This window comes from Chlorocebus sabaeus, chromosome 12 (assembly GCF_047675955.1).
Source record: "Chlorocebus sabaeus isolate Y175 chromosome 12, mChlSab1.0.hap1, whole genome shotgun sequence".
NCBI classification, from domain to species: domain Eukaryota; kingdom Metazoa; phylum Chordata; class Mammalia; order Primates; family Cercopithecidae; genus Chlorocebus; species Chlorocebus sabaeus.
This window is the reverse complement of record NC_132915.1, coordinates 74,419,344-74,437,342: the sequence shown is the minus strand read 5'-3', so window position 1 is coordinate 74,437,342 and position 17,999 is coordinate 74,419,344. Positions and strand designations below refer to the sequence as shown.

The window sequence follows — 17,999 nt, the reverse complement described above, 5'->3', positions numbered from 1 at the left end:
TCCAGGCTCTTATTGCCAATCTATATAATAAGGCAAAAGAAAATTGGCTTGAATTAGAAACATCTAGATAATTGGCCAACTCAGTATAGACTAAGCCTTGCTACTCAAGTACTTTTGGGACCAGTGGTGTAAGTGTTACCTGGGCACCTGCAAGAAATGCAGAATCTCAGGACCTGCCCTGAACACTAAAAGACAATCTGAAGGTTTTTAGGTTTCCCAGATGCTCAGTGGGTGCAGTGGCTCACGCCTGTAATCCCAGCACTTTGGGAGGCTGAGGTGGGCAGATCAAGAGATGGAGGCCATCCTGGCCAACACAGTGAAACCCTGTCTCTACTAAAAATACAAAAGTTAGCTGGGCATGGTGGCACACGCCTGTAGGTGGAGGTTGCAGTCAGCCCAGATTGCGCCACTGCACTCCAGCCTGGTGATGGAGTGAGACTCTGTCTCAGAAAAAAAATAAAATTTCTAGATGGTTTACATGTATATGAAAATTAGTGAAGCCAGAACTAGTCTTGGTGTCAAAAATATTAGCTTTACATTCCATTTTATTATTTACTACCTAGTTGATCTTGGCCAAGTTCCATATTTTATAGTTGAAAAATGGGGTTAATATAAAGAATATTATAATTTGTAAATTGTAAAGTGGTATACATACACATATATACATATTTATATAAAATAGTTAAACATTATTACTATTTTTATCAGTTGACTTAAATGAGTAAATTATCAAGACAGACTCTTAAACTACAGAGTAAAATATGTAAAGAGACCATGTAGCATTCTCCAAAGACTATCATGTTGATGTGGAGCTGTTCTGTGCAATGGTCTTGTCATAGGAACAGTCATACAAGATACTATGAGATCAACAACTAACTATGCCTTTAAACAGTTGTCAAATTTCAGGGTATGCGATTCAATGTATTGTTATTAAATGTCTATAAAATACACAATTAAACTAACTATAAGGTGTTAGCATCAGACCTATAAAAAATATAAACACACAAAAATTGCTGTGAAATTTTAACCACGTTGTAAATTGCTGAATTAAAATTCCAGTCTTGTTGAGTAGTCTTTTGCCCTCTTTACTGCTTGTTTGCTGGGGTTGATGAAATGAAGATGTTAGGCTTAGGGTTGTTGATTGGCCAGGGGTTTCAGAAACCTCAGCTCGGGAGAGTGTCCTCAACTCAGGAACACATCCTCGACAGCGGGAAAGGTTCTGTCTACATGTGTGTCTGATCGTAGGTAGATCTTCACATATCAGCGATGAGGTATAGGTACTTCCATCATTCCCAGATTCATTGTATTCTAGTCACACACATTACTGGAGATAACTGGATGTCAGAACTTCAAGCAAGCACTCCTTCTAATATGTGCCAAAAGAATGATTGTTCAGGTAATTTGTACTGTTTGTTTCTTGGCAGTAAATACATTGTATGTTAGATCTTTTGATTTCCTGAAAGCAGATGACATGGGTGAGATTAACCAGACACTTGTGTCAGAATTTCTTCTTCTGGGTCTTTCTGGATACCCAAAGATTGAGATCATTTACTTTGCTCTCATTCTAGTTATGTACCTAGTGATTCTAATTGGCAATGGTGTTCTAATCATAGCAAGCATCTTGGATTCTCATCTTCACACACCCATGTACTTCTTCCTGGGCAACCTCTCTTTCCTGGATATCTGCTATACATCCTCCTCTGTTCCCTCAACATTGGTGAGCTTAATCTCAAAGAAAAGAAACATTTCCTTCTCTGGATGTACAGTGCAGATGTTCTTTGGGTTTGCGATGGGGTCAACAGAATGTTTACTTCTTGGCATGATGGCATTTGATCGTTACATGGCCATCTGTAACCCGCTGAGATACCCCATCATCATGAGCAAGGTGGCATATGTCCTGATGGCTTCTGTGTCCTGGCTCTCTGGTGGAATCAATTCAGTTGTACAAACATTACTTGCCATGAGGCTGCCTTTCTGTGGGAATAATATTATCAATCATTTTGCATGTGAAATATTAGCTGTCCTCAAGCTAGCTTGTGCTGATATATCCCTCAATATTATCACCATGGTGATATCAAATATGGCCTTCCTGGTTCTTCCACTGATGGTCATTTTTTTCTCCTATATGTTCATCCTGTACACCATCTTACAAATGAATTCAGCCACAGGAAGACGCAAGGCATTTTCTACGTGCTCAGCTCACCTGACTGTGGTGATCATATTTTATGGTACCATCTTATTTCTGTATGCAAAACCGAAGTCTCAGGACCGGACTGGGGAAGAAAAATTGCTAGCATCAGACAAGCTCATTTCTCTGTTTTATGGGGTAGTGACCCCCATGCTGAATCCTATAATCTATAGCTTGAGAAATAATGATGTAAAAGCTGCTATAAAATATCTGCTGAACAAAAAACCAGTTCACTAAGGAAACCGGGACATGTAGGTCTTTGTTTAACAGTCACAAAGATGGACTCATAGGTAAATCAGCGTAAACCTTTTTTGGAGAAACCATGGTGAGAGAGAGAGATTTTTATCCTTTGCCTTTCCTAGCCCTGCTCAGCTAGAATCACCGAGAGCTATAGTTTGCTACAAATTCCAACATGCCCTGATCCAGATTTCACAAACATAGTTAATTCTCTTAGAATCTCTTCCCTTATGATGTCTGAAATGAGTGTTTTTGTGTAGAAACATAGTGGAAAACAATCACACTGTAAGTGTTGGAAATAGAGAGGTAATAGTAGAAAATCTGCAGTTCCATAAACTACCTAGGTGATATTGGATAGATTATTCTTTCTTTCTAAGACATAGTTACCTTACTTGTAATAAGGAAATAAAATAATAAAAAAATCCAGGTCCCAGTATCATTTAATGTTTCAATAAGTTGGAGGAAGCACCTAGCGTAATACTGGCTTCACAGTGTCCTAGCATTTCAGAATTGAAGCTAAGACTCCATAGTGAGGACTAAAAGTTGCTATTTATTCCCTCTTTTACTCTCAGCTAATAATTACTAGAGCCAGATGTCTCACTGAAAGTCACCTCATTAAGGTAATATTTTCTAAAATTTTAAAATCCTAAAATTCTAAAAAAAAAATCAAAAAATTTAAAAAAAGAAAAATTATTGTCATTATGGCCACCTCCCAAAGATAACATTCTAATGTTTCTCTTAGTAAGTAGGAGTCATACATTCATCATGTTTTTATTTTGATTTGTTAGATCTACTATGAGCACTTGGGGTTAAATTTTTTGTGATGTCCAACACATGTTTCACAGGATAAATTCTAAGGCATGAAATTAATAGGCCGGGTGGTATAAACTTTTAAAGTTTCTGGCTAAATTACCATTAGAAAGGTCATATTACTACCCTAAATACCATTATATGTTTCCCCCATTATGTTTGCAGCTCTGTTTAAATACATATGCATATACACATATATCTCCATTTATACACACACACATTTGTGTATCTATATGAATTTTTTTCTTTAAAACTTTTTTTGAAAATTTTCGTTTTCAAATATTTAACAAAAGAATGAGAACAATTTAATAAAACTCAATGTACTAATTGTACAGCTTAAATAATTACACATGGTCAGCCTTCTTTCATCATTATCCATACCCGCTTATATTCTTCCTTTGGATCACTTTAAAGCAAGTTCTGGAGATAACTACATCATGTTATGTATTATGTAATTATGTCCAGGACATCTGTGTGTACATCTTTAAATGACACAAATCCAATGACCCCCATTCACGTTGTAGTCTATGAGAATGTACTTCCAGGAACACAAATTGTGATATGAATGATGCCTCCTCCAATGAAGAATAAGACAGTGCTGGTGAGGACTGTGAACTATGACAAGGGTGCGGGAGTCACATAAAAGACATTATTTCTCACTTCAGTGGGTTGTTGATAATTCAGGATATATATTGACTGGTTTTCTAAATTTCAAGAGAAGCCTGGACATCATAGTGAGACCATGTCTCTACAAAAAATTAAAAATTAAAAATTAACCAGGCATGATGGTGCACAGCTATGGTCCCATTTACTTGGGAGGCTAAGATGGGAGGATCGCATGAGCCCAGGAGTCCAAGGTTGCAGTGAGCTATGATTGTGCCACTGCACTCCAGCCGGGGTGACAGAGCAAGACCCTATCTCTTAAAAAGAAATTAATACATTTTAAGATAGCCCAGAATTTTAAATTAAACTTTGCAACATTTGCCCAGTGTTGGCTCTTCTACAGAACACGTGTGATTCCAGATTGTGTACTCATATAAGGCTTTAATAGAGATACAGGACATGGTCCTGCAGGAGGAAGAAATTTCGGTCCAAAAAGGAGAGTTCTGAAAACTTCAATCATACTTTCCAGGCCACTTTTGAGAAACTATCTTTTAGAACAATTCAATCATTGTTGGATTATACACCAAATACGTTGTTGTCGTTAACTGCTTATTGCTTAAATAGAGTTTGAGTGTATATTTTGAACCCCAAATGTTGATCTTCCCAGGTTACTATCATACCATAGTAGTAACGTCCAAATATATCTTAGAGTATGCCAAAGAGCTTCTCATAGACTGCTTTTATAGCTACAATTACTTCTCCTTTCCTCTACTTTTAATTTATTTTACCTAGATTGTCCTCCCTGGAGTAGGACTGTTAGGTTCAGCTAGAGAACTGACATAAAGTTGGCAGCAATATAAACCCTTTATCAATTCTGTTATATTGGAGTAGGGTTGGATAACTGCAAGCATATAGGCCTGCATGATCCACCAGGTGGGAAAGACAGAAACCTTTAATCGCACTTTTAAAAGGTGAAAGGAGAGAATGATCCATATTACCATTCTTTTAGGAATATGGGCAGTAGTAATATTTAGATGTATTGTCATGGTGTTGTGGTCAGCAAATAATGTTCTGGAACTCATGAATGCAATGAATGTCCTGCCAACACAGAAGCAGGCAAACACAAAGAAAAAGTGTTAGAAACAGAGAAGTTTCTGTGAATACCTTTATCATTCCCACTATCTTCTCTATGTCTTCTACAATAACTCAACAATAGATCCAATGGTGGTCTCCATTTAATTCCATGTATAGCAAGTTTTAACACATATTCATTTAGTTGTGAAACACATCCCTTTAGTCCTTGTTACCCTCCAATTTTGTAAGCAGGGGTTTCAGTTGTTCATTTCAATTTTCATTTGTCCATGTTTTTGTGAGTGGGAATGGATATAAATCTATTTATGATGCTTTGTTACTCAATGTTGAATTTTAGAGTTCTTTAATAAGGTGACCAACATCCAAATTAAAATAATACATTTTTTCTCGACCTATACTAGTGGTGGTAGTAGTATTTGCTTTATTTGTGAGGTGTGCAAACTTAAATCCACAAGAAGTGTCTGTCTCTGTAAATATTCACTTTTATCCACCTGGAAACCAGATAATGGGCCAGTATAACCCATTTGCCAGCTATGGCTCCTCCTGGATCCTTTCAGCCGCTGACTTTTAACTGCCATTCATCTCTGATTTTTCTTCTGAGAAGCAGATCAATTTTATGTCTATTTCCTGCTCTTGAGGGAGACAATGGGATGCACATATTTTCATACTTTGTTGCATTGCTCAAATATCTTCTATGCCCTCTCATCTTATGTCCCCTAGAGGTCACTTCCAAAAAGAGAATAAAAGTTCCCCTTCATTGATTCTAGTCCTTTTCTGAATTCAGAAGGGAAGTTCTATAATAGATATAGATAAGTTTTACTCCAATAAGCTCTCTTCCGGTTAATAAAATGTCTTACTACTCCATTTAGGGGTCCTTTGTCTTCCAGTCATATGAGGTCTATATTTTCAGACTATTCCATTAGCTATTGTGGATATGGTATTGTTCATATGGTATTGTTATTGTCTTTATATGGTTCTTCTGCGTAGTGACTGTTCTGAATTCTCTCTAGGTCAAATGCTAACAATGACTCGGGAATAGTATTTCATCACTTTTACCTCAGTTTACTCATCTACAGAAAGAAAAATCTTACTAAATGATTTTTGCAGAGTTTTCTAGCTCTAGACTTCCATGATCTTATAATATTAAAAAACTCTGGACATATATCTATTCGTATTTAATGTACACAGACCATAGTTTGTGGTGTGTGTGTTGGAGGTGGGGGCTGTGTTTGTATGTGTGTGTTTGTGTCTATGTGCATACATAAATACTTTTTTGCTTTTTAAGTAAATTGTTATTTCTGAGAATTCAAGCATTGTACACAAAATGTGACATCTACTAGAAAATTACAGTCACAATCTAAGTGTTAATATCTAAAATATAGCTTAATAGACTTTGCTAAGACACTTTAATTCAGTGTTCTTTCTTCCCAGTAATATCCCAAACTATCAATTCTGGATTTATTTTTCACTTTTTTGGCCTTAAACATATAGAGTTGCTTTTGTCCCATGAATCTATTTATTTTATTGCTTATCTGTATTTCTTTTCATTTCAGAAAAGCTTGAAAATGGCGTACTGCATAAAATTAATTTTTCAAAAAGAATAAAGATAAGTAAGCAAACAGTTAAATCCCAATGCATTTAATTCATAGTGACTATCCATTTTATTTCATTCATAATATCTAGGTCATTTTTCAATTCTAGCATTTCATTTTAGTAAACATCATTTGAATTATTAATCTCGTACTTTGAATTAACTTTGGTAGATATATTTGAAAGTAGGAAGCTCCCACATTTCATGAAGTTTGTTTGGTGAACATCTGCCCCTGCTCCTAGAAGTTATGTGGGGAGGAGAATGTTATTTCATTTGTGAGCTTTAGTTCACCCACAGTCTATTCCCAGCACCCCTCTTAATTGGGTCTGTGGGACACTGTCCCTAACGCACCGGAAGTTTCTCCATTCCACAGATCTCTCACTCCAACTTTAAATTGCTCTGGGAAATGGGGAACAATTATAATACCTGTTGCATAACAAGTATTTGCTGTTCCATATCTGTGGAATCTGACATCTTTTGTTGAACCTGACTTTAATTCATAATGCTGACATAAATGCTAGGATATAGTACCTGGTTCTCCTAGGAGGGGGACATAATTTATCATTGTAAAGGTAAATCCTGAATACCATGAAACTGTACCTTTTAGATTTATAATTAAAGCTATTATTACATGTGGATTTATAGTGTGAATATTATTAGGCAATACAGCTATCAATGTGGTATTACTACCAAATATGGCTATGATAATAATATTATCATTATTATGATCTGTATAGTGCTGGTTAATCCATAAGGTAGTTTCTATATGCTAGCTGAATTTTTTCTCAAAACAAACCTGTGAGAAAAGTAGGGCAGTTATTTTGTAACTATTTAACAGATGAAAAAACAAGCTACATATTAGAAGAAAAAATAAACTCAAAACTACGATTTTTGTTTCTGAATCCCAAGCACTTTTTAAGTAGGCTAACCCCATGCCATATCTGTTCAAGTGTGAATTAGGTGATACCTTTATACTTGCAGCACATAAACCAGTTAATCTCTTTATAAGTTGGCAGCTTATTAGTACTGACAGGAAGATATATTTTCTTCTTCTTTTTTTTTTTTTAACAGATTACTTGCTGCAAATAAACACTTTGTGCATATTAAAGTTCTGAACATTAATCCATAAATACTGCACAGGGAAATTGCCTAAGAGCCTAGAAAAACCCATCTATTGGGGCGGGCGTGGTGGCTCACGCCTGTAATCCTAGCACTTTGGGAGGCCGAGATGGGCGGATCACGAGGTCAGGAGATTGAGACCATCCTGGCTAACACGATGAAACCCCGTCTCTACTAAAAATACAAAAAATTAGCCGGATACGGTGGCGGGTGCCTGTAGTCCCAGCTACACGGAAGGCTGAGGCAGGAGAATGGCGTGAATCCGCGAAGCAGAGCTTGCAGTGAGCCGAGATTGCGCCACTGCACTCCAGCCTGGGCGACAGAGCGAGATTCTGTCTCAAAAAAAAAAAAAAAAGAAAACCCCATCTATTATGTGTAGCCACCATGTTAGGTCATAGGTGTAGAGGAATGGGCAAGACAAGCAAAGGGGCTTCTTCCCCATGTCTCCTGTTATCTCACAATACATGAGAGAACCAATTTAAAGAGCTGGGATCAGAAGAAAACCAAGGGTAGCAAGACAGGCTTGGCTTAAGGTGGATTGAATTGGTTAGATAATTTCTTCCTAGGAGGGGAAGGCTTGGAGCAGATGGCAGAAGAAGCTGTCTAGGTAGCCTAAAATGCATTGTCATTACATTTGTCTGGAAGGCAAAGCCAACCGATTCGCCAGGCCTGGGCTGGAGGTCTAGGCGGGATCTGGAACATCATCACCACCTTTCCTGGTAAGTCATCATCTTTCTGTTTTCTTCTGTTTGCTTTCATGGCTGGGCTGCTAGAATGTTGATGTTCCTTATCCAGTGCATCCTCAAAGGATTTCTGTAGCCTGCTTGAGAGAGAATTTTGACCTATGCTACGAAGTACTGTAGAAAAGTTTCACAGCAAATGGGCTGTTCTAAGGCATACGATTCAATCTCCGCAATCGTGAACCTTCTTCCACGAGAAGTGCTAAGTCCTCAAGAATGAATCATTCTCCTTGTACATTTTTAACAGACTAAAGTTTCACCTGTATGAACTCCGTTTATTATTTATGTTACTCTCTGACTGTTCTCTGTTGTTGACACACGATTTCTATGTAGATTTTAATGCTACCTGTTAGACAGAGAAGTAGTGGAAGGAGAATGGGCTTTGGATTTTACCTTTGCCCGTGCTAGTTATGTAACCTCAGCCAGGTAAGCAAATTTCAAGCACAGGATCGGGCACATAGAAGTCTGCAATAGAAGTTGTTTAAGTGATTTTATTCACTTAAATAAACAAAAAGCATTTTTTTTTGTTTTGTTTTTTTTTTTCCTCAATAGGTACTTCTAGTCTTAAGCTGGGGAAATAAAGATTTAAAATTTCTTTGAGACTTAATTTTCTCATCTCTAATTTGGGGATTCAACATTCATTTGTACTTCTCTTAAAAGTTCAAATGTTCTACTGGTATTCTTTAAACTGTTTCTGAAGCGAGAATCCCTCTGTCTGGTTTGGCTTCTGACTCCAAGACATTATACACTGTAGAGAAATTTTTCACTTATCACATAATAAACTGAGTGTTAGAGTAGGGGTTGAGCCTCTGCAGATATTCTCAAAACTGTTAACCCACGTGAGCCCTAAACCTGCAATTTTGGTTAACCTAAAAACTGGTAGTCATGAAAGGATGATGATGGGTTGTGTGTGTGTGTGTGTGTGTGTGTGTGTGTGTGTATGTGTGTACCAGGCAGTAATTGATAACCTAATTTAACCATCTTAATTCCTTGTGTCACATACCTATTCAAAACCTCATAAAATCAAATTATATAATGTCAGGTTTGGAAGGTAGCTAAAGTTATAGCGGCTAAACAGTTACCTTGTGCTTGGTGTTCTTATCTAATAATAAGTCCTTTACACACAAAAAGGAGTGCCATTTTTTTTTCTTCCTAACCTTTGGGCCCTTCTATATGTCTGCCTCATTAACTTTTCAGATGTGTTTCTGCTGAAACTCCCCTGTCTGAAAAGTAGGTACTGCCAATCTACTCCTCTAAAACATCAAGCTGCTCTCCCTTCTAGAATAGCCATTTCATTCTTCTCTTCCAAACCTGCCCCATTCCTTCTGTGCTTCCAGATCTGCTATAAGTTCGACATTCTTTCAGAACTCTCACTTGATTTATTTATTTCTCATTTACCTCCTCCTTCTGAGGTTACTTATAATATTCACCCTGGCCACATGATATAATTATATTCTTTATCAAATTGTTCCATGTGTAGTTTTCATATTTTTGTTATTGAATTATGAACTTTTTGATGGCAGACGTGTTGTGTCATACTTTTCCCACCCTTACTTGTGTTGGAACAGGACTGTGCTCAAGTTAGGCAATCAGTAATATCATACACATATTATAGCAGTCCAGCAAAAGTTTATTCTGCTTTCATAAAATGTTTCAATAGTATTTATTTTCTGAAGTATACTGAACAGCAAAATGTGGCCCTGGAGTATGCTGGCAAACACAAAAGAATTAGGCTTTTGGTCGTTTTCCAGGTTGCTAATCCAGTCCATATAATAACACAAAAGAAAATCTATTTGGATCAGAAACATCTGGATACTCACTCACTGTAGATGAACCAATGTCTTGCTACTCAAAATGTGCCCTCATCCCAGTGGTTCAACATACCCAGGGAACTTAATAGACATGAAGAATCACGGGCCTTGCCCCAGGCATGCTAACATAAAATTTACATGTCAACAGTATCCTCAGGTGATTTATATGCCCATGAAATTTGAAAAATTGAAATTCCATCAAAGCTAAAAATTTTGGATAGTACTTTGTGAAAACAAGGTAAAATAACTTTAAGAGCTAAGCTTTAAGTTTCCCTTTTTACTTATAGGCCACATTTTGTGTTTTACATTTGAGAAAAGCAAACTAAGGATGATGAGAAGATTCATTTGCTTTTTGTAAAGTGCTACACACACATACACACAAATATGTTTGACTACTATTACTTTTTTTCAGGTTTACTCAAATGAATTCTCAAGATTAACTCTGAAGCCATGGAATAAAACAAATAGAGATCATGTATTGTTCTCCAAAGATTCTCCATCATATACCTGTAGAGCTGGTCTACACCATGGTCTTGTCATAGGAAATAGCAAAATAGTAAGAGTGGGATGTTAGAATGAGATCAACAACTAACTTTACCTTTGAACAGATGTTAAATTGCAGTGTATGGAGCTCAATTTACTATTATCAAATGTCTTCCCCATAAAAATACACATTTAACTCACTGGAAAGACACTCAGAGTTTTAGGCAGACAAACAAATGTACATGAACATCTAACCTGCTTTGAAATTCTAAACATTTCTATTAAACACTGGGTCAAAATTCCAGTTCTTGTTGAGTTGTTTTTCCTTCTTTGCAGCTCTCTTGCTGGACTTGACTAAATGAAGAAGTTAGGTTTGTCTTCTGCAATAGTCTAAGGCTTTTAGAAAATTCAACTTGGGTTGTCCTCAATAATAAAAGTCGTGTCTGAATTTACTTCTGATCCTGGGTAGATCTTCACGTATTAGATACAGGGCATAGAAACTCTCAGCATCCTAGTGTAGCTGTATTCTAGGTACAAATACTGTTGAAGATAACTCAATGGCAGAGCTTTAAAACAGTCTCTGTTTCACTCTAGAGTAATTTTTATTCAAGTTACTTTTTACGTTTGTTGCTTGGCTGTGAAAATATTATACACTGGGTCTTCCTTTGGCATCCTGAAAGCTGGGACATGGACAAGGTAAACCAGACATTTGTGAGAGAATTCATTCTTCTGGGACTCTCTGGTTACCCCAAACTTGAGATCATTTTCTTTGCTCTGATTCTAGTTATGTATGTAGTGATTCTAATTGGCAATGGTGTTCTGATCATAGCAAGCATCTTGGATTCTCGTCTTCACATGCCCATGTACTTCTTTCTGGGCAACCTCTCTTTCCTGGATATCTGCTATACAACCTCCTCCATTCCCTCAACATTGGCGAGCTTAATCTCAAAGAAAAGAAACATTTCCTTCTCTGGATGTGCAGTGCAGATGTTCTTTGGGTTTGCGATGGGGTCAACAGAATGTTTACTTCTTGGCATGATGGCATTTGATCGTTACGTGGCCATCTGTAACCCTCTGAGATATCCCATCATCATGAGCAAGATGGTGTATGTACTGATGGCTTCTGTATCATGGCTTTCCAGTGGAATCAATTCAATTGTGCAAACATCACTTGCCATGCGATTGCCTTTCTGTGGGAACAATGTTATTAATCATTTCTTATGTGAGATCTTAGCTGTCCTAAAATTAGCTTGTGCTGATATATCTCTCAATATTGTTACCCTAGCAGTGTCAAATACTGCTTTTCTAGTTCTTCCTCTGCTCGTGGTTTTTTTCTCCTATATATTCATCCTCTACACCATCTTGCAAATGAACTCAGCCACAGGAAGACTCAAGGCATTTTCTACGTGCTCAGCTCACCTGACTGTGGTGATCATATTTTATGGTACCATTTTCTTTATGTATGCAAAACCGAAGTCGCAGGGCCTCCTTTGGAAAGACAACTTGCAAGCTACAGAGGGGCTTGTTTCCATGTTTTATGGGGTTGTGACCCCCATGTTAAACCCCATAATCTATAGCTTGAGAAATAAAGATGTAAAAGCTGCTATAAAATATTTGCTGAGTAGGAAAGCTATTAACCAGTAAGACCAAAGGGATATATGAGTCTTTTACATATAATTAGCTTGCATTAGCCATTTCACAATGTATATGTGATATGGTTTGGCTGTATCCCCACCCAAATCTTGAATTGTAGCTCCCATAGTCCCCATATGTTGTAGGATTGACATGGTGGGAGGTAATTGAATCATAGAAGTGGGTTTTTCACATACTGCTCTCGTGGTGGTGAATAAATTTCATGAGAACTGATGCTTTCATTAAAAGCACAGTTCCCCTGTACCTGCTCTCTTGCCTGCCACCATGTAAAATGTGCCTTTTCTTTGCCTTCACCACCCACCATGATTGTGAGGCCCCCCAGCCATGTGGAACTGTGAGTCCATTAACCTGTTTTTCTTTATAAATTACCCAGTCTTGGGTATTTCTTCATAGCAGTATGAAAATGGACTAATACAGTAAATTGGTAATAGGTAGTGGGGTGCTGCTATAAGGATACCTGAATATGTGGAGCTGACTTTGGAACTAGGTAACAAGCAGAGGTTGGAACAGTTTAGAGAGCTCAGAAAAAGATAGGACAGTGTGGGAAAGTTTGGAACTTCCTAGAGACTTGTTGAATGGCTTTGACCAAAATGCTGATAGTGATATAGACAATAAAGTCCAGGCTGAGGTGGTCTCAGATGGAGATGAAGAACTTGTTGGGAACTTGAGCAAAGGTGACTCTTGTTATGCTTTAGCAAAGAGACTGGTGGCATTTTGCTTCTGCTCTAGAGATCTGTGGTACTTTGAACTTCAGAGAGATGATTTAGGATATCTGGGAAAAGAAATTTCTAAGTAGGAAAGCATTCAAGAGGAAGCAGAGCATAAAAGTTTGGAAAATTTGCAGCCTGACAGTGCGACAGAAAAGAAAAACTTATTTTTTGAGGAGAAATTCAAGCCTGCTACAGAAATTTGCATAAGTAATGAGGAGCCAAATGTTAATTGCCAAGACAATGGGGAAAATGTCTCCAGGGCATTTCAGAGACCTTCCTGGCAGCCCCTCCCTTCACAGGACTGGAGACCTAGGAGGAAAAAATGGTTTCCTGAGCCAGGCTCAGGGTTCCCCTGCTGTGTGCAGTCTAGAGACTTGGTGCCCTGTGTCCCAGCTGCTCCAGCCATGGCTAAAAGAGGCCAAGGTAAAGCTTGGGCCATGGCTTCAGAGGGTGCAAGACCCAAGCCTTGGCAGTTTCCACATATTATTGAGCCTGCAGGTGCACAGAAGTCAAGATTGAAGGTTTGGGAACTTCGGCCTAGATTTCAGAAGATTTATGGAAACATCTGGATGTCTAGGCAGAAGTTTGCTGCAGGGGCAGGGCCCTCATGGAGAACCTTTGCTAGGATAGTGTGGAAGGGAAATGTGGTGATGGAGCCCCCACACAAAGTCCCCTGGGGCACTGCCTAGTTGAGCTGTGAGAAGAGGGCCACTGTCCTCCAGACTTCAGAATGGTAGATCCACCAACATTTTGCACCATGCACCTAGAAAAGCCAGCCTGTACAAGCAGCTGAGAGAGAGGCTGTACCCTGCAAAGCCACAGGGGTGGAGCTGCCCAAGGCCATGAGAGCCCACCTCTTGCATCAGTGTGACCTGGTTGTGAGACATGGAGTCAAAGGAGATCATTTTGGAACTTCAAGGATTAATGACTACCCTATTGGATTTGGACTTCATGGAGCCTGTAGCCCTTTGTTTTAGTCAATTTCTTCCATTTGGAATGGACATATTCACCCAGTGCCTGTACCCCCTTTATATCTATGAAGTAACTAACTTGCTTTTGGTTTTACAGGCTCATAGGCAGATGTCTCAGGTGACAAGATGCCTTGTCTCAGATGAGACTTTGGACCATGGACTTTTAATGCTGAAATGAGTTAAGACTTTGGGGGACTGTTGGGAAGGCATGATTGGTTTTGAAATGTGAGGACATGAGATTTGGAAGGGGCTGGGGAAGAATGATAGGGTTTGGCTGTGTCCCCACCCAAATCTCATCTTGCTCCTCCTTTGATGTCTGCCATTATTGTGGGGCTTCCCCAGCCATGTGGAACTGTGAGTTCATTAAACCTCTTTTTCTTTATAAATTACCCAGTCTCAGGTATTTCTTCATATAAGTATGAAAATGGACTAATACAATACTTGTATTAAAAGATCATCTTGTGTACCATAAATATGTACAATTTTTATCATTTAAAATTAAAAGAAGAAGCATAGAAATGGCATTATTGTGCAACTATTGAGGATCTTATCTGATAAAAGCAAAATTATAGGGAGAGATTTTTATTCTTTGCCCTCACTACCTTTGATCATCTAGAATCACTGAGAATAGTAATCTGCTGTTACTGAAATTCTAATAGTAAGCAGATTCTAATGGGTTCTGACCCAGATCTCATGAAGACAATAAATTCCTTCAGTTATTTTCTCTGGCAATATCCAAACTAAGTGTATCTGGTGTATTTGTGACAACACGATAGAAAACATCAAACAAAAGCTTTGAAAATAGATGACAGGAGTAGAAATTCAAAACTACTTTAATAGTATCAGCTAGATTTATTCATGTTTTTAAAACTGTAGTTTCCTTATTTCCAAAAAGGGAGTAAATAAACCATGCTCCTCCCACTGTTATTGTAAAGATTCAGTAAGTTGCACAAAATACCTGACGTAATGTGCCAACTTCATTTTAGTTTCCTTTGTAGAGAATGTTCGGATTGACTTTTCCTATGAGTCCCAACTGAGGAACTGAAGTAAGGACTCCAAAGTGAAGACAAAGGATACTAGCTAGCACATCTTATTTGTAAGCCACCAATTATTTGGGTCCATATATCTTTCATAAATCTTCCTACCATTGTCAATCACCATACCTGCTTGCTCATTCTCCTACATATTTGTACAAAGAAAACATCAACTATGAATCCTGTGGAAGACTGGAAACACTGTTCTAATCTAAGTCAAGTAAGACGGTACTGCAAAAAAGCCTCTTGAGGTTTTGGGTGCCTACAAAGAAAGAGAAGCTGACATCTGGCTTGGTGAATGGGGCTTGCTGAGCTTTCCCTCTCTAGGCTGTAGATAACAGAGGAACAGGTCAACAGGTCTAGAAGAGGGCTGGAGGATGAGTATTTTAGGCTGAAAATAATCGGAAGTGTTTGGGACATCAACAAGATAAACCAGACATTTTTGAGAGAATTCATTCTCCAAAAAGGCTGAAATTAGTGACTGGGATAAGAAAACGATTTCATTTTACATTCCAGTGAGTTTAAACTCTTCAGTAAACCTATTACAATCCTTTTTGTTTCTTTTTCTGTGAATTCTTCTGACATGGCCAAGCACAGAACATCCTTGCTGCACATCGTCAGTCATTTTTACAGCTGGTTTTAGCCTTAATTTCCTATGTAAATTTCCTTTTTCTATTGGTTTTAGAGCCACAAAATGACCCCTGACCTCCTACATGGGGGTTTATGCCCAGCCAATCCACTTCCTTGGTTTAGGCTTAAGTGATCTAGTCACTGAAGTCCTGCTGCACTGTTACTATCCTACCAGGAAGCACGGGCTGTATAATAAACCTCCGGCTGTGGGTCCCTCCTTTTACTTAACTTGAATCACACTGGATGCTGGTTTTGGTTCGATTAGGAGAAGTGTGCACCACACTCTGTGGGTAAGGCTTTTTAACTTCTGCCCATTCCCACTGGGATGAGTCCTACATGTTGTTCTGACCCTAGTTTAGTTTTTTCCCAACTTTGACTTATGGCACTCAGCTTTTAGGAACATGTCAGTATGACAAGGTCCTGCTTCTGTTGTCTCTTAAGCACTTTATTATTTTTTTTTTTTTCCACACGGGGAAGAGAGCCAGCATCTCATGTCTGTGTTAATATCAGATTGAATTATTTATCTATAAAAGTTGGTTCAAATGCTTTCCACTGCTCTACAAAAAGTTGGTACAGTATTGTTCCAGTTTAGACAAGTTCTATTCATGTTGATGAATGTTCAGAAAATTAAGAGTTTTAAAACTAATCAGTCCTCCCAGAAAATTGAGAAATCTCAAAATATTATTACACATATGAATTTGTGGCAAATAGTAAATATTTTAGAAAATTTCAAAAATTGTGGAGAAGTACAAAAAAGTAAAAAATGTTCATGATTGCTACCTCCTATAGCCAACAACTGTTAAAATTTTATTATTCTCTCACTAATTTGGAGTCATAAAACTAATCAGTTTTTGTTATGTACCATGAACACCTGGAGTTACTATTTGGAAAGTATTTTTTAAATGTGTGTGCAACTTTTTAGGTTTTTACAGAATAAATTTTAGAAAATTAAATTATTATGGAAATTGATATAAATTTTTAACTTCTCTTGTTAAGTTGTATCCCCTCCCCTAAATTATATCATGCTTCGTTAATGATACTTTAAGGGCTTCCCAATATTTTTACATGTCTGGGGGGTGGGTGGGTGGGTATGTGTGTGTGTGTGTGTAAACATTTAATTCTGGAAAATTTCAGGTAATAAAAGAAAAATAATTATTTAAACCTCATGTGCCACTTATCTTTAATTAGGAGCTCATTTTTTAAATTATTATCTGTACTTAGTTATCCCCTTTCTCCAGATTATTTTAAGCAAGTACTGGAAAAAAATTATCTTTTGTTTTGAAATAATTTTAGACTTACAGGAAATTGCAAGAATCACAAAAGAATTTCCTTTAAGCCTTCACCCAGAATCTTCAGATATTAACATCTTACCACATTTGTTTTATCATTTCTTTCTCTTTATATATACACGTATGTGTGTATATTATATATATTTATTTATATACAGCTATTTGAGAGTAAGGCATAGGTACTTTGTCTCTTTACTCCTTAGTATTTTACTCAGTCTTCTTAGCATCAAAGACATTCTTTGACCGTAACCATAATACAATTATCATCATATAGTTACAATACTATTATTGAATTTAATGGTCAGTAAATAACAACTCTGTGCAAAACCTAGCCCACTACCTGTATTTTTGTGTCCCCCAAACTAAGAATTATGTCTACATTTTTAAACTGTTGAAAAGAATTTTCAGCCTTTTTGCGCTGGTTTCTCCCCATCTCCGTGGATTTATCTACCTTTGGTCTTTGATGCTGGTGGCCTTCAGATGGGGCCCTTGAGTGGACGTGCTATTCCTTTCTGTTTGTTAGTTTTCCTTCTGACAGTCAGGTCCCTCTGCTGCAGGTCTGCTGGAGTTTGCTGGAGGTCCACCCCAGACCCTGTTTGCCTGGGTATCACCAGCGGAGGCTGCAGAACAGCAAAGACTGCTGCCTCTTTCCTCTGGAAGCTTCGTCCCAGAGGGGCATCTGCCAGATGCCATCCAGAGCTCTCCTGTATGAGGTGTCTATCGGCCCCTGCTGGGAGGGGTCTCCCTATTAGGATACATGGGGGTCAGGGACCCACTTGAGGAGGCAGTCTGACCCTTAGCTGAGCTCAAATGCTGTGCTGGGAGATCTGCTGCTCCCTTCAGAGCCCTCAGGCAGGGACGTTTAAGTCTGTTGAAGCTGCGCCTACAGCCGCCCCTTCCCCCAGGTGCTCTGTCCCAGAAAGATGGGGGTTTTATCTATAAGTTCCTGACTGGGGCTGCTGCCTTTTTTTAGAGATGCCCTGCCCAGAGAGGAGAAAACTAGAGAGACAGTCTGGCCATAGTAGGCTTGCTGAGCTG

At 38.2% G+C, this 17,999-nt stretch overlaps 2 protein-coding genes across 2 annotated transcripts; both read left to right on the top strand.

The window, feature by feature from the left end:
- The first annotated feature begins 1,456 nt into the window (after positions 1–1,456).
- Positions 1,457–2,631, top strand: LOC103219088 (olfactory receptor 13C3). The gene has a single exon (XM_007968534.3). The coding sequence runs from the start codon at positions 1,472–1,474 to the stop codon at positions 2,423–2,425; it is 954 nt and encodes a 317-aa protein (XP_007966725.3). The 5' UTR covers positions 1,457–1,471; the 3' UTR covers positions 2,426–2,631.
- Positions 2,632–11,338: 8,707 nt separating this feature from the next.
- LOC103219089 (olfactory receptor 13C4) lies at positions 11,339–12,388 on the top strand. The gene has a single exon (XM_007968535.3). The coding sequence runs from the start codon at positions 11,362–11,364 to the stop codon at positions 12,316–12,318; it is 957 nt and encodes a 318-aa protein (XP_007966726.3). The 5' UTR covers positions 11,339–11,361; the 3' UTR covers positions 12,319–12,388.
- The last annotated feature ends 5,611 nt before the right edge of the window (positions 12,389–17,999 follow it).